Consider the following 13,732-nt stretch of genomic DNA (forward strand, 5'->3'; position numbering starts at 1 on the left):
GTCGGACTCTCTTCATTTTAAACACCTTTTAGAATTACAGAAATTTCTTTTATCACCTTATATTTTTATTTCGAACACGCGAACAAAAAATATATTATAAAAAAATAAAATGTGAAAATGAGCATAAAAAAATAAATATTTTTTTTACTTTATTTACTATTTTATTTATTGTTTTGCTAATGGCATGAACGTATTTTTTCAAGCGTAGTAAACGTTTGGAAATCAAACATTTCTTTTCTTAATAAATGTCCCGAATGTCAATGACATTTTTTCGAGATCCTCTGTTTGTTGAATATATCATTAGTCCATCTTTCTATCCGAAGCCTGACTGACAAATGTAATCAAAATCGTATAAGCAGATAAAAAAAAAACCTTGCGAATGACAACGGAGGAGATAAATTTCAGACAAAAGAAACCAAAACTTGGCTTCGATATTGTAATGAGCGTATATTAAGATAAACTTCTTTCTATGTTATGTCTATAAAAAGTTACCTCTTACAAAAAAAAAAAAAAAGAAAACAAGACGATATATATGATAAAAAGATAGGAAAAATATTGAAGAGTCATTTCCCGTTTTGCTGGCTTCTCCCAACACAAGAAAAACCTCGTCAAGAACATGATAAAACCTCACGAGTCCGAAGTCCATAAAGGGTCAGACCAGTTGAACATTAAAAGAAAGAAAATAGAATAAATATTTTTGCGTCTTATTTTGGGAGCCTTGTCTTGATAATGGTTGGGGGAAAAAAATACGCCTAAGAAAACTGATAATAAAAAAAAGAGGCTTTTCGGCACAGGTGCCTTCCATAAGTCACGTGACCGTTATCTAACTCGAGTTGCATCGTTTTGTTGATTTCGTAATCACTTGGGAGATTCCGTACCACGGATTACTTTGCACACTATTTACAAGAGAGTGGGCCGACTACAATACTCATTGAACACGTTTCTCCACGTTCAGAGCAGGAGTTGACTTTTTGAAGATGGGTTCTACCAACGATTATCAGGTCAGGACATATATAAATAATTTCTAAGAATTAGTTTGTTTTTTTCGGAATAAATTATATAAAACAGTACTTGACATCTTAAAATGTATTAAGATAAAATTCATTTTAACCCTCTATGGTTCACACCTATTATAGCGTATGGAAATTGTTTTCAAAAATATTACTATAAATTGATGCTGTGTTAGCATATTTCTAATCTGAAGAATACATCAACACAGCAGTCAATTCATTAGAGCGGATTTTTTTATTAGGTTGAACAGTCAGTTAATGGTAAAGAGTATATACTTTGCCCCGATTTTAATGTTATTTAAAATCTTATTCAGCAAAGTTGAATAGTTTTTCTTGAATTTTATTTCCAATCCATCAATTTGGTGCGGTTTTATAAATTTGTGAATGAGTAAAATATCAGCGGCTCTCAAAAAATAACGTCAACAAGGAATCAGCTCTTTCTACATAAAAAGTATTGTAGTTGTATTTTGCACTGAATAACATTTACAGATATAGAAATTGTTATAATGGGCCTTTTGACCATGTATTTGCCATATACGGGGTGCAGTCGGGTATGCCACGGTATGACTTTGTGGCCCCGGGCATCATGGAAAATCTAATTTTACCCACAATCTATGAAAGATTGAAGACCTCTGTCTTACATAAATGTTTCGATCAGTATTCTATAAGATTTATAATAGATTAAATTGACGTGACGCACTAATAAACCGCCTAACTGATAGCGCATGGCACACATGTATCTGGAAATAAGCAATTCCTAAAAAATTATTTTTGTTTTGTTTCCGAAATACAAGCTCTAAATCATGTTTACGAAAACAAAAGCGCAATGATCTTTATTTTAAAAAATACTGTACAATTTTTAAAATAACAACCGTTTCTTCCTGAGAAAACACCGATGTCGGCAATTTCTATCAGCTGTCAGCTTGATAAACATGATATGTAGTGAAGTATCTCATAAATATTTATAACCGGGAACGCCAAATTTCATTCTTGAATTACAGACATCGGTATATGTTAGGTAAAGGATTACATTTATAAACATCACAGTCGAAAAGAGGGGATCAAAACATTGCGGAAATTTCGGTTGCCATTCCAATTAATCCCAGCACGTAGTTACTGTTGTTTTTGGGTTGATGACTATTATTTGCCGAATGACATGGCAGTTTTATATTTAAAAATATGTAAGGGTACGTAAAGGCAGAAAGCGTTTTTTGCAACCGCTTCAACTTTGTTCGGATAGCATTTCGGTATCTTGAAGCATTTCATATCTTGAGGCCAAATAGTTTTATAACACCGAGGATACATCATGAAACCTGCGGAAACGATGACAATTATTGAAGTATTCGCTGACGTGAAGGTGAGATATGATTGTTGAATTTTATTTTTTTGTAATATGAAAGTCTGCAGCATATTTTATTGGGAAGGATCATTAAAATACCAATAATTTTTAGAGATTGTTACCAGTTACAAAATAAACTTCATGAAAAAAAGTTTCAACAATTAAAAAGTCACAGCGTGACTAAAATTTCCTAAAGAAATAAAAAAAAAGTCGCATCTCTAACTCTTTTTTTGGACTCCCGTTTATTTTGCACAAATTACAGCACGCATTCATCGTGGTATCAATTTTTGGTATAATTTGCATCATTGGGGAAATGGAATGAATTCTTCAATATAATAGGTTCTTCAGAAAAGAAATGAATATATTCTGAGATTCCTACCTAAATGAATGTATAGGCTCTCGATTGGACCTACAACGGGACAAATCCAAACACCAATTTATTTCTAGTACTTTTCCAAACAATTCCGGGGTTTGCATCCTATGTCATCCTGAGACGTTTCGGTCCGACGTAATCCTTATAGGATTGAGTCGAATAGCATCCTGATATGTTTGACTTCAATGTTATCCTGAGACGTTCACACACAGTCCCGGTCACATATTACCTTCCAAGTAGCAAATGTCCAAAGATGGACAAATACGGTCTATAAATATATGCTGAGAGATACTTCTAACTTCATTCTGTAGACTAAACGTATTGTTGATCTTAGTCCAACCCAACAGAAATACTTTTTTGAAGCTTGCACCACAATGTATCAAGGCCCTTTCTTTGGCCCGTGTATAATGCTTTGGACTTTTCACTCATTTTCAAACATTTTTTCTTATTTTAGGCTGCCACGAGTCCTGTAACTGTCCCCGTATGTAAAATAAATATTATTTTCTTCCTTTAAAAATTACTTTTTACGATTCCATATTTTTTTAGACTTAGAGTATGACCACTTTCGTTCAACCGAGCACAACTTGGGTCTATCGCCATGGGCAATTTACTACCTAGTGAGTTGTGCCGGAAGTATAAGTGTGTGTATTTAACAGTCTGAGTGCGTATCTAGTGTTGTGTTTAATTTTTCAGTGCTGAGATTATGGCCATTGATTCTGTGTATGGGCTTCAAACTTATTAAAATATGTTTTTTTCTGGCATTAAAAGAGTCTCCATTCACAACCAAAAAATATTCCTAACGAAAAAGAAAAAAGCACACACAATTTTCATTTTTATATCGTCAGCTATTTTGTCATTTTAAATATTTTAAGGGAGACCTCGTGTATCACTTCATGTATCATGGTAAACTACATGTGCTGCATTCGTCCCGCAGATTCACCGTTTTTGGTCTAAAGCACAAATACAAAGATATTGATGAATTGCTGACCATTTATCACACAGAAATATTTCTGTGGAACATAAAAGAGATGAAAAACATCGATGCAAACAATTTTTTTCTTTCGAGTATACTTGATTTGATTGATAAAAAGGGGGTATTATAAAAAATTACGCCACTTTCCTATAAAAGTTTATTTTTTGCTACCGAAATAACATTTTTAATTGAATCGTGGGGCCAGTTCGGCTAAGGAAGGTAGAGTAATTCCTTCCGGAATCATGATCGTTAGCCGAAACACGATTTCCCATAGATTTGGCCTATGTAAAACCATTTAATTAGTTCGAGAAACAGCGAAAATTTAAAGAAAAGATTTCAAATCACTGAGGATTGCCGTAAAAAAGACAAAAAAAAAACTGACCGAAGGCTAAAATGAACAGCTTCGAAATAGGAAATAACAGAATTTACAGGAAGATGACATACTGAACAGAGATCTTTTCATTTTCCACCATGTACACAACCAACATCAGATTTAGTTTACTAAAAGCTGGTGTTGACACAGCCCAATCGAGTTTGTAGGTCTTCCCATCCGTTTGTGATTTTGTCAGCTCATTTATATATCACATACAAACATATTTAAAAAAAATATAAGCTCCTAGAATGACCAGAATGTTCAGCTTGCTGCTAAGTGTCTTGCACATTGAAAGACATATCGAGGTCAGAAATGTTACCCTTGTTATTCTTCTATGTACACTGCGTGGCTAAAAAAAAAGTCACAAACTCAAACTCTTTTTTGCACAAATTACTGCCTGCATTCATCGTGATATTAATTTCTGGTATAATTTGCATCATTCGTGAAATAAAATGAATAGATTCTTCAAATGAATGGATCCTGAATTTCTTCTCTAGTTAAATGTATAGGATTTCGATTGGACTTGAGACGAGACTAATTTGAGTGTGTCAATTGATTTCTAGTACTTTATTTCCAAATGATTTTCAGGGTTTGAGTTGTATGTCATTCTGAGACGCTTCATTAAGAGACGTTTCAGTCTCTGTCAACATAGGCTACTTTTTATTCCCAATGGATTTTCTATTAGCTGAATCTTTCATTTTTACATGATATGGCTCAAAAATTTTCGGAAAGAGAAGTGGAGGCACATGTGGAAAAATATTTGAAGGTGGACATGAGTTGATCGGGCTCGAATGACTGTAATTCTCATGATGACTGTTGCGAAAATTCGGCTCAGGACGCGGCTGTTTTATGTCAGCGCGTGCATTCTTATTAACGAAAATGTTCATTAGCCGAATCCGTATTCACCAGCTGAAGCAGAAAAATCACGAAAAAATCTTCGCGATCTGAAAAATTCGTAAGTCGAGACGTTCGTTGGCCGAAGTATCACCGTACTCGAATGGGATAGATCGGCTCATGGGCCGGAATTAGTGCAAGCCTGGATTAAAAGTAATTTCATAAAGATACACAAAAATAATAATATAATAATAATTTCTCTTTTTTCCCCCACTTGTCTTGAACTCGGAAAAGACATGCTTTATCTTGATTTCCATCCTCTTAACATTCCGCAACTATCTCGCATTCCTTCTCATCCGATAGCACATTTAGAACAAATTGCAAAAAATATCTCGCCATCAGTAATTAATTACGAGATTTTTTTTTAAAAAAAAAAATTTATTTGTTGAAGTGTTTCTTTCAGTGAAGCAATAAAAAAAGTAGATTGTTATTTTGTTAATGCTTGCGTCAAACAGCTGTTTACACAGACGCTGCGCAAGCAAAAATGAATCTATTAGAATCTAGACAGGCCACTAGATGTCGCCACTATATCCTAACTATGCAAACACGGAGGGGACATAAAGATAACCTTGATTTACACTACTTTATCCTTTGAATATGGGCAGTGATAACGTAGATTGCATCGTGTAGTGTTATACGTATTTGCTTAGCATTTCCGATTTCCGCATGGACAATTGGGGCATTTTTCCAAGGCCCCACGCTAATAACAATATACAGCACACATGCTTCAACTGATGGCCCCGCGAGTCAAAAGTGGCATTCGGAGTCAGCTGATGTGGCCCGTGACCTCAAACCCAAATATATAAAATTGAACTAAACGGCACATTATCTGATCACTTATGTCACCTGCTGTGCAGTTTCACATCACTTATGTTACCTGCAACACATTTACAGATCACTTAAGTTACCTGGGACAAGGGCCGCAACTGGGGGGAGGGGGTGCAGGAGGGTCTGGTGCCCCGGGCGCTGTACTAGAGGGGGCGCAAATTTCACTCTTTAATCTCTCCTTCAACATTTTGATGGGGGTGCCAAAATGCACGCTTGCCCCGGCTGACAAAGCATCTGGGTGCGGCCCTACCTGGGACGCTGTTTAAGTTCACTTGAGTGCCCTGAGGCACATTCTCACTTCGATTACGTGGTGCACTGCTCATTTCCAGTTCACTTAATTGACCCTCGGCACATTTACGGATCACAAGTAACTCGTCGCAAATTCTTATTGCAATTAAGAGGTCCTAGGTATATTCCCAGATCACTTCACCATCATTTTCCAGATCCTGAGGTCCTATTCCAGATCGTTTAGTACCTCGCAGTACATTTCTCGATCACTTAAGTGGCCCGCGACACGTTTTCAAACCATTGAAGAGTTTCCCGCACTCCCTTTACGGTTGAACACCCTTGATGTATATACGATATAATGCTGGGCCCAGCCAACAATTTATTTCGGGGGAGAGGGGCCTAAGTGAAAAAACAATATAGACACTTCATGCACGTTATTCCATATAATCAGTCATTTCCTAAAAATTCGGGGAAGGACCCCATACTCGACTCTCGCCACGGCCTTGATGTATTCACGGACCTAACTGCAGATCTTCAACCTCAGTCACGTGGAGGGGGAGGGGGGGGGAGCTGATTGTGCTTCACTTAGGGTCCACCTTATGTAAAAGTCAGGCTCTGCCCTCGGTAAAGCACCGGGGGAACCAAGAATGACCTTCTCTATGTCATAGTCATGCGCTATAGTTTGCATTATAAGCAAATGGTCAAGCAAACATCTTGATAATTAACTTGATAATTCAAACTTGAAGAACTCGAATTGAAACCAATTAAAATGCGTAGAAATTCGTTCAATTTGGGATGAATGATAGCTTTTTTGGTAACTCTAATGATAAAGCTTTCATGAAATTTTATGCGTGTAAGTAATACATTAATTTACCAATACTCATTTGCCCTCTATAACAGTAGTTCTTTCCTAGTTCTAAGATATTGGAGGGGGGGGGGCGAAGGCTCGAATGAAAATCAAGTAAAAGGGGAGCCATTACAACAGCGTTCATCAAAGTCTGCGTCGCTGACCTTTGTTAAACACACTCGCGGCGAGCTAGAGATATTGATTTGCTCCTGTTTTTCTCCTGTTTTTATGCTTTAAAGTGGTTCTTTTATAAGGGAAAATATTTACCAAACTATTCTGGGGAGCCGCGTATGAACCATGCATTGGGTTGCATGCATAAATATTTTGAGAACACTCATTACAGATTTTTATCAAAGTAGCTCCGAATCGGTGCAAAAAAAAAATCTCAAACTATTTAAGTGGTATATTTATTTTATGTAAAAATGTGATTAAAATTTAAGAAGCCAGTATAACTGTCTATAGGACCTTCACAAAAAAAAGCTAAAGGCCATCTACCCCGAGAGTACGGTGGATATTGAGTAACCATTTTGTTCATAAAATTTTTGTAAATCTATTCAAAAATAGGTTTAATAACTAGAAGGGTCGTCTCACTCATGGATGTTAAAAGCCCTAAGATAGGAGGGGGAGGAGGAGCAAGATAAAGGTCGGTCCAAAAAAGGATCATGGGTAAAAAAACTGTTAAGAATCACTGCTCTAAAGCACAATAATTTCCAATACTTTATTTGGTAGTTAAAGTAATTAAATGTTTTGACTTTGAGCATATGGGAATGGCAAAATACTGTAGAAGGTTTGTTGTTATTGCTCTGAATGAATTCTGTCATTCTTAAGCGGGATTTACGTACAGTCTTATAATTAGATGTAGATTTATATGATTGTATACAGGGTGGTTACGGAAAGTTCTGGGCACATTTCAAAAATTAATAGCAAATCAACCAATTGCCATAAAAGTTGAGGCTAGCATTAAAATACATATTGTGACCTAGAGATGAATTGAAAAAAAAAAGTTCCAATTTCAATAACGGGGGGGGGGGGGGTGCTGTAAAGCAAAAATCTTGACATAACACATAAAATACAACAGAAACAGTGCATATATATTGTTTGCGACAATTTGCTTTACGTAAAACTACAATATTTCAACATCCTTTCACTCGTTTAGAGGTAGCCCGAGCTAAAAAGGGCGCTCGTATAAATTTATCCTAACGCAAATTGTCATAGGCATTAATACACCACGCTTCGCGTTTCATTTCATGTGTTATGTCCAGTTTTTCGATTTACAATACTACCTGTGATTGAAATCAAATAACGTGTAGTACTCAGATATGTCATTCATGTCTCAAAGGGTTGCATAGTTATTAAAATAAAAAAAAAAATATTTTTATACAGTCCCCGTGGGCGCCAAAACACAATTAGAAAGTTGTTGCCCTGTCTCTGCTGATGCCAAAGGGGGAAAAATCTATGTTTCTAAGTGCAATACTGACTGAGACATTCGAATAACGGAGGAAAGTTGGAGAAATAGTATGATAGAATAGTATGATTGGAGAAATAGTAAAGATGTACAGAAAATCCGTGGAAATTGTTAAATTGGAGTTTGTTGCATCGAGGTCCGATTTCAGAACTGTCGAATAGGAGCCAATGCAGACGGGCGTTCTCGGGCATACTCTGAAAAAATTCGTTACAACAGAGTTCATTATAACCGGTTCGGGCTCTCGCTCAACAGAACGGTGATCAATATAATAAATCAAATCGTTGCAATGGGACTGATTCATCGCATTTACCAACATCAACAGTGACACCAACAAATGGGATAAATTTAGTACGATTTATCATGTTTGCCAACGACACTTTGACATTATGTCTAGTCGCCAGTAAAAGTGATAATTTTTTTAGCATTTATCAAATTTACGAATGACGCTTGAGTATTATGAATAATCACCGGCAAAAGTGATAATGTTTTTAGTATATTAAATTGATAAATTTAATAAATTTGGCAAAAGTGATAAGTTTAAAAAAATTGTAATAATTTATAATAATCTAATTTATCACATATAAACTATGTATAAAGTCACGTAACATATACACAATATGCATCAGAATTAACGAGACAAGAGCTAAACGCGTTTATCGGTATAAGCGAGCAGCAGCAGCAGCAGCTGTTGCTCGCAGACACATCAGGATTTACGCAGTAAAAAATGGTTCTGTTCACATCTGCAGAGTGTGTTGCCGCCGAAATATTCATTTTAACTACAAAGGAGATCAACAAATGACTTATAGCTTTTGCGGAACACCGGAAGCTTGCCGTATACGCGGAGAAAATCACGCCATATGAACAGGAAGGATGTGATGACGATGCACTAGAATTTATGAACACTTTATTTTCGCTCCCCCGCTTCTATAACAGTTTTCTTGTCCCGGAATTTCCATCAAGGGCAGGAGAAAAAAAAAATACAACAACATCAAAAAGGTGCAACGAAAGCATTCCTAAGCATCACTTTTCTCCCGGCCATTTTTTTTTTTTCCCCTCTAGCCGCTCAGTCATTCCGGTGAACGTCATGGAATGTAATATTTTCCGTGAGCCTCAATTATACTTGTTGAACGTTAGGGTTAAGGTCTCTCCTACTATAGGAGCCGGGGAGCTGCTCGGAACGGTTCGATCCCCGGTGACGTCATTGTTCCCTGCGGATGACGTCAAAGCGGGTCAGGGGAAAAGACTGATGGGTATTTTCCTGGGTTTTTATTTTTACCCGTCTTGGTAACCCTACAGTGGCGTAAGGAAACAGCTGTGGCGAGTTGCTGTCGCTTCTATAACCAAGAAATCGAATTTTTCCCTCGGGAAGAAATCTTTTCTTCGAGGGAAACTGTCCAAGCTTCGGTTTAAGGAGGGAATGCCAGTGTTCATTTGAAAGTCTTGATGGGTGAAAAGGCCATAGTGCGTGAGGAATTTTCTCGGAGAGTATCCCTCTTATCTTCCCTTCCTTCCGAGTCAGAAGCATTTAAAATGCTTCTTTTAAGAGCTTAGATAAAGATTAAACAAAAGGTATGGGTCCGAAAAAAATTAATGAGAAAATAATACTTACGTGACTAATAGTGGAAACAAGAAATTATGATTGGAGAGCAATTTGTTACGATCAGGGCAACCCTTACCAAATGCGGTGCCCTGTGCAAAAATTATAGTGAGGATTCTTACATATTACGTCCAAGATTTTATATAATTTATAAGCCAAAGAATCGCCATTCAAAAACCTATGCATTCTTACAGAATATACAGGAATGCAGAAAAATATCCGTGCAAACGAACATAAACAATCAAATTCAAAAATCACACTGAAATTAAGAAAACTAAGTATTGATGAAAATTTAGAATTGAAAAAAACTTTTCAATTATTTTAAAATTAAAAAAATTAAATGAAGAATGATGTCAAAACTAATTAGCACATTAGAAGAACTCAATGAAAGAAATAATCTGAGAATTGATGAAAATTTATAATTGATGAATTAAAAATTATTGAATGTTTAAAAGAAGTAATTCCAGCACACTTAATATTCAAAATGAATTAAACAAATCCAGAAGTTTGATGGAAATTCCAAATTAATGAAAGAAATAATTTCAGAATTGATGAAAATTCCAAATTAATGAAAGAAATAATTTCAGAATTGATGAAAATTCCAAATTAATGAAAGAAATAATTTCAGAATTGATGAAAATTCCAAATTAATGAAAGAAATAATTTAAATAATTTATTAAATTAAATTATTAAAAATTATTAAAATTTAATAATAAATAATTAAATTATTTATTCTTAAAAAACGAATAATTAAATAATAATTTAAAAAAACACTACTACTAAACCGTACATGCACCTCGTACACATTCCTCTTCGGAATTTCTAACGAATCGGCACATGCCGGAATGTGTGTTCTGAGTGTATGCTTGGCCCTAACGTAATTTATGTTGTCAAGTTGCGCTTGTTTCGTGTTCATGCTGCCATCTGGCTTCCATTTTCTGAAGTAAGGATGGAAATGCTTGAATTTTCGTGTTTTGTGAGTATCGTGTTGTAGGCCTGCCTGCTCTCTGCGGAGAGACTTTTTCAAATGGGAGATCGGCTCACATTCGTGCCTTGAACCTGGAAAACCGCAGAAAACCAACTTCAGCCGACCACCACTGCGCCGTCAACGGGGTTCGAACCTGGATCCTCGGGACGAGAGTCTAGCACGATGCCCACACGACCGCACAGCGGCAAAAAAACACTACAAATCCCGGTTCGGGCATGGATGTTTAGTAACACTAACAAATTCCCTGGACGGATCATGCTGATCCCTTGGGAATACGTGACGATCACGTTATTATTAAAAAAACAACAACAACAGCAACAACAACATGACATACCGTATTTTAACATGTAAACGGAACCTCGTTTTGCCAAAAATTGGGTCCTAAAACTAGGAGGGGTTTCACATACACAAATATTATTATGGAAATAATTTTTTGAAAAAAATTTAAGGACGAAATATCAAGGAGTTTCTTATACACGAGAGCTCCTTATGCACGTTAAAATACGGTATATATTGCAATATATGCAAAGGATTGTGGAAGCTTCCAACGCCTTTTTAGGAGTACGCACATCTACCATGCCCATGCATTTCTAATGTGCAAGCTTCTTAGACATTTCTTAGAATTCACAGGCCATCTAGGAATTTTTATGGAATATGCAAGCATCCTGCTCTTTTCAAGGGATACAAAAGCATTCTATGTGTATCTTGAAATGTATAGAAAAAGCCAACGTATTCACAACTGATGCGAAAACCTTCTAATAATTAGTATATTTGTCTGTAATAATAAAGACAAGATCGCTACGAAGGTTTTTTGACAACTGGCTGTAGCGAAGATTCCTTCGTATGGTAGCGGAGAATGACGTCATCCTTGTACAAGACCGCTACAATTCAATTATGAAAATGTTCATTAAAATCTGAATAGTATTGGAATTGGAGGAAATTATTTGCCTTTGCGTGGGGGAGGCCTACGATTATTTCTGCTCATTTTTGAAATCAGGGCTCCTTCAAATTTTCCCGAGACGTGAGCACCGCCTATATCCATCATGAAACGAACAGTACCGTTTACGACACCTTTGACATACGTATGTTTGAAAAATCTGCATAATTGAAAACCTTGAATACAATTTTTATAGGGTGTGTGATCCAGTGTTCGCGAGTACGAAATCGGACACAAGCATTGAGCACCCTTGATGCTTCAACATGGTGATCGCGAGAAACAGATTGGAGATGGCTGTTCTGGCGTCTAGTAAAAACCGTTCTAGTTTACTTTAACCCTAGCAAGGAAGCAATGGGTGGTAGTGCATGAATGACTACTAGGACATGGAAGCCGTGAGTCTTTGTCTGTGTATGAGAGGGGGAGCGTGACATCCCAAAAAATCAGTATATCGGTGACAATCGAAAATGTGAAAATGTTAAGGCACACCGTGACCGTTTAATGATCGACAGAGCACCGAACTCAACAAAGCCTCCACGGCACACAGCTAGGAATCACTGTCACTGAATCATTGTACAAATAAATAAAAACCCACTTAATAAAAAAAAAACATGATAGGATCAACAGGTCTTTCATTTTCCGCGGGGCTCTGTCGATTGCCTTCAAAATGGATGGCTTTGAATTTTAAACGTAGTCCCGCAGCAAAAAGTCGATTGCCCTCAGCCTGATTTTCGTCTCATTCTAGGTTATGGGGTGGGAGTTTTTGAAATTTTTCAAACATAATATTTGAGTTTCTAGAAATCATATTTAAAAATTATGTGCAATTCGGTTGAGAATTGAAAGAGCGTATAGAAAAATGTGTTGCTGTGCGTAGTCCAGAAAAAGATTTGTACTTGTGACATCTGTTGTTGATTTAAAACATTAATTGCTAAACTAATGCATATTCAAGGAATACAGTTACTTTCCATTAAAAAAAAAATGTGTGCTATAAATTATTTTTTTTATAAAATTTTTTATAACCAAGCTTCATCAGAGTGAAATTTGATACATTCAAATATCGGTTAAAACAATTTGTATTCTGTTTTTATGAGATTAAATCCTTTATAAACATTCATATTTAAAAAAACCATTTCGTCCTGTCTACGTAATGACAAACAGAGACGTCTGTTGTTATTTGTGTACGAACGGTATTTTAATTTTCTTCTGGAACACAAATTGTTTTTTTTTTTTTAATATGTACTATAATTTAATAATTTAAACAATATGCATTTAAGAAAATTGAGCCCACTTATAACAAACTCGGATATACTGAAATATCGGTTAATATACAATTGTCTCTGTTTCAACTTCAAAACCTCAAACCATAAAATGTGCGAAAGTAAATTAGTTTTGTTTTGCAGCGTGTCATCTATCTTTGACTTTAAATGGCAATTTCCCACGTGTGAATTTTGGTGACATCATTTCACTTTCGGTCGTTTCTTTTATACGAAAAATCAATTTCTTGAAAATTTGCATAATACTTAATTATTTTCAGAAGTCGTTCCTACTTATGAAATAATCGGATGCAGCAAAAAACATCGATTAATACAATATCTCCTTCGCTATCATGAGCCTGAACTATTAGAATAACGATTAAAAACGATGTCCGTTGCGACTTATTCGATGATTATTTGTTCGTAGCAATGTATTGGTGTAACTCTTCCGCTATTCGTACAAAGGTTTTACAACTGGCTGATGCGAAGATGAATTCAAGAAAGAAAATTCAACTGCTTCTGTGAGAGAACCGAACCAACGTCCTCTCACATGCCGAGTGAATGCAACAGACCACTCTTCCACAAAGGCATCAAATCGATCTAGAATTCTGAAAAGCATGGTCTGTAAGC

General features: G+C 36.0%; 1 protein-coding gene across 2 annotated transcripts in view; it reads left to right on the plus strand.

The window, feature by feature from the left end:
- Positions 1 to 869: 869 nt before the first annotated feature.
- Positions 870 to 13,732, plus strand: part of LOC149076152 (sodium/potassium-transporting ATPase subunit alpha-like) — a 71,345-nt gene continuing 58,482 nt past the window's right edge. The window contains exon 1 of one of the 2 annotated variants that reach the window (XM_089243695.1): positions 870 to 1,001. In XM_089243695.1, coding sequence (XP_089099821.1) covers positions 978 to 1,001 — 24 coding nt within the window. In that variant the 5' untranslated portion in view covers positions 870 to 977. Of the gene's footprint in view, positions 1,002 to 2,189; positions 2,368 to 13,732 lie in introns of those variants that run through there. The other variant, XM_089243694.1, reaches the window with a different exon arrangement.

This window comes from Pholcus phalangioides, unplaced genomic scaffold (genome assembly GCF_987345545.1).
Source record: "Pholcus phalangioides strain wild (caught in Gottingen) unplaced genomic scaffold, Ppha-v1.0 ptg000015l_1, whole genome shotgun sequence".
NCBI classification, from domain to species: Eukaryota; Metazoa; Arthropoda; class Arachnida; order Araneae; family Pholcidae; genus Pholcus; species Pholcus phalangioides.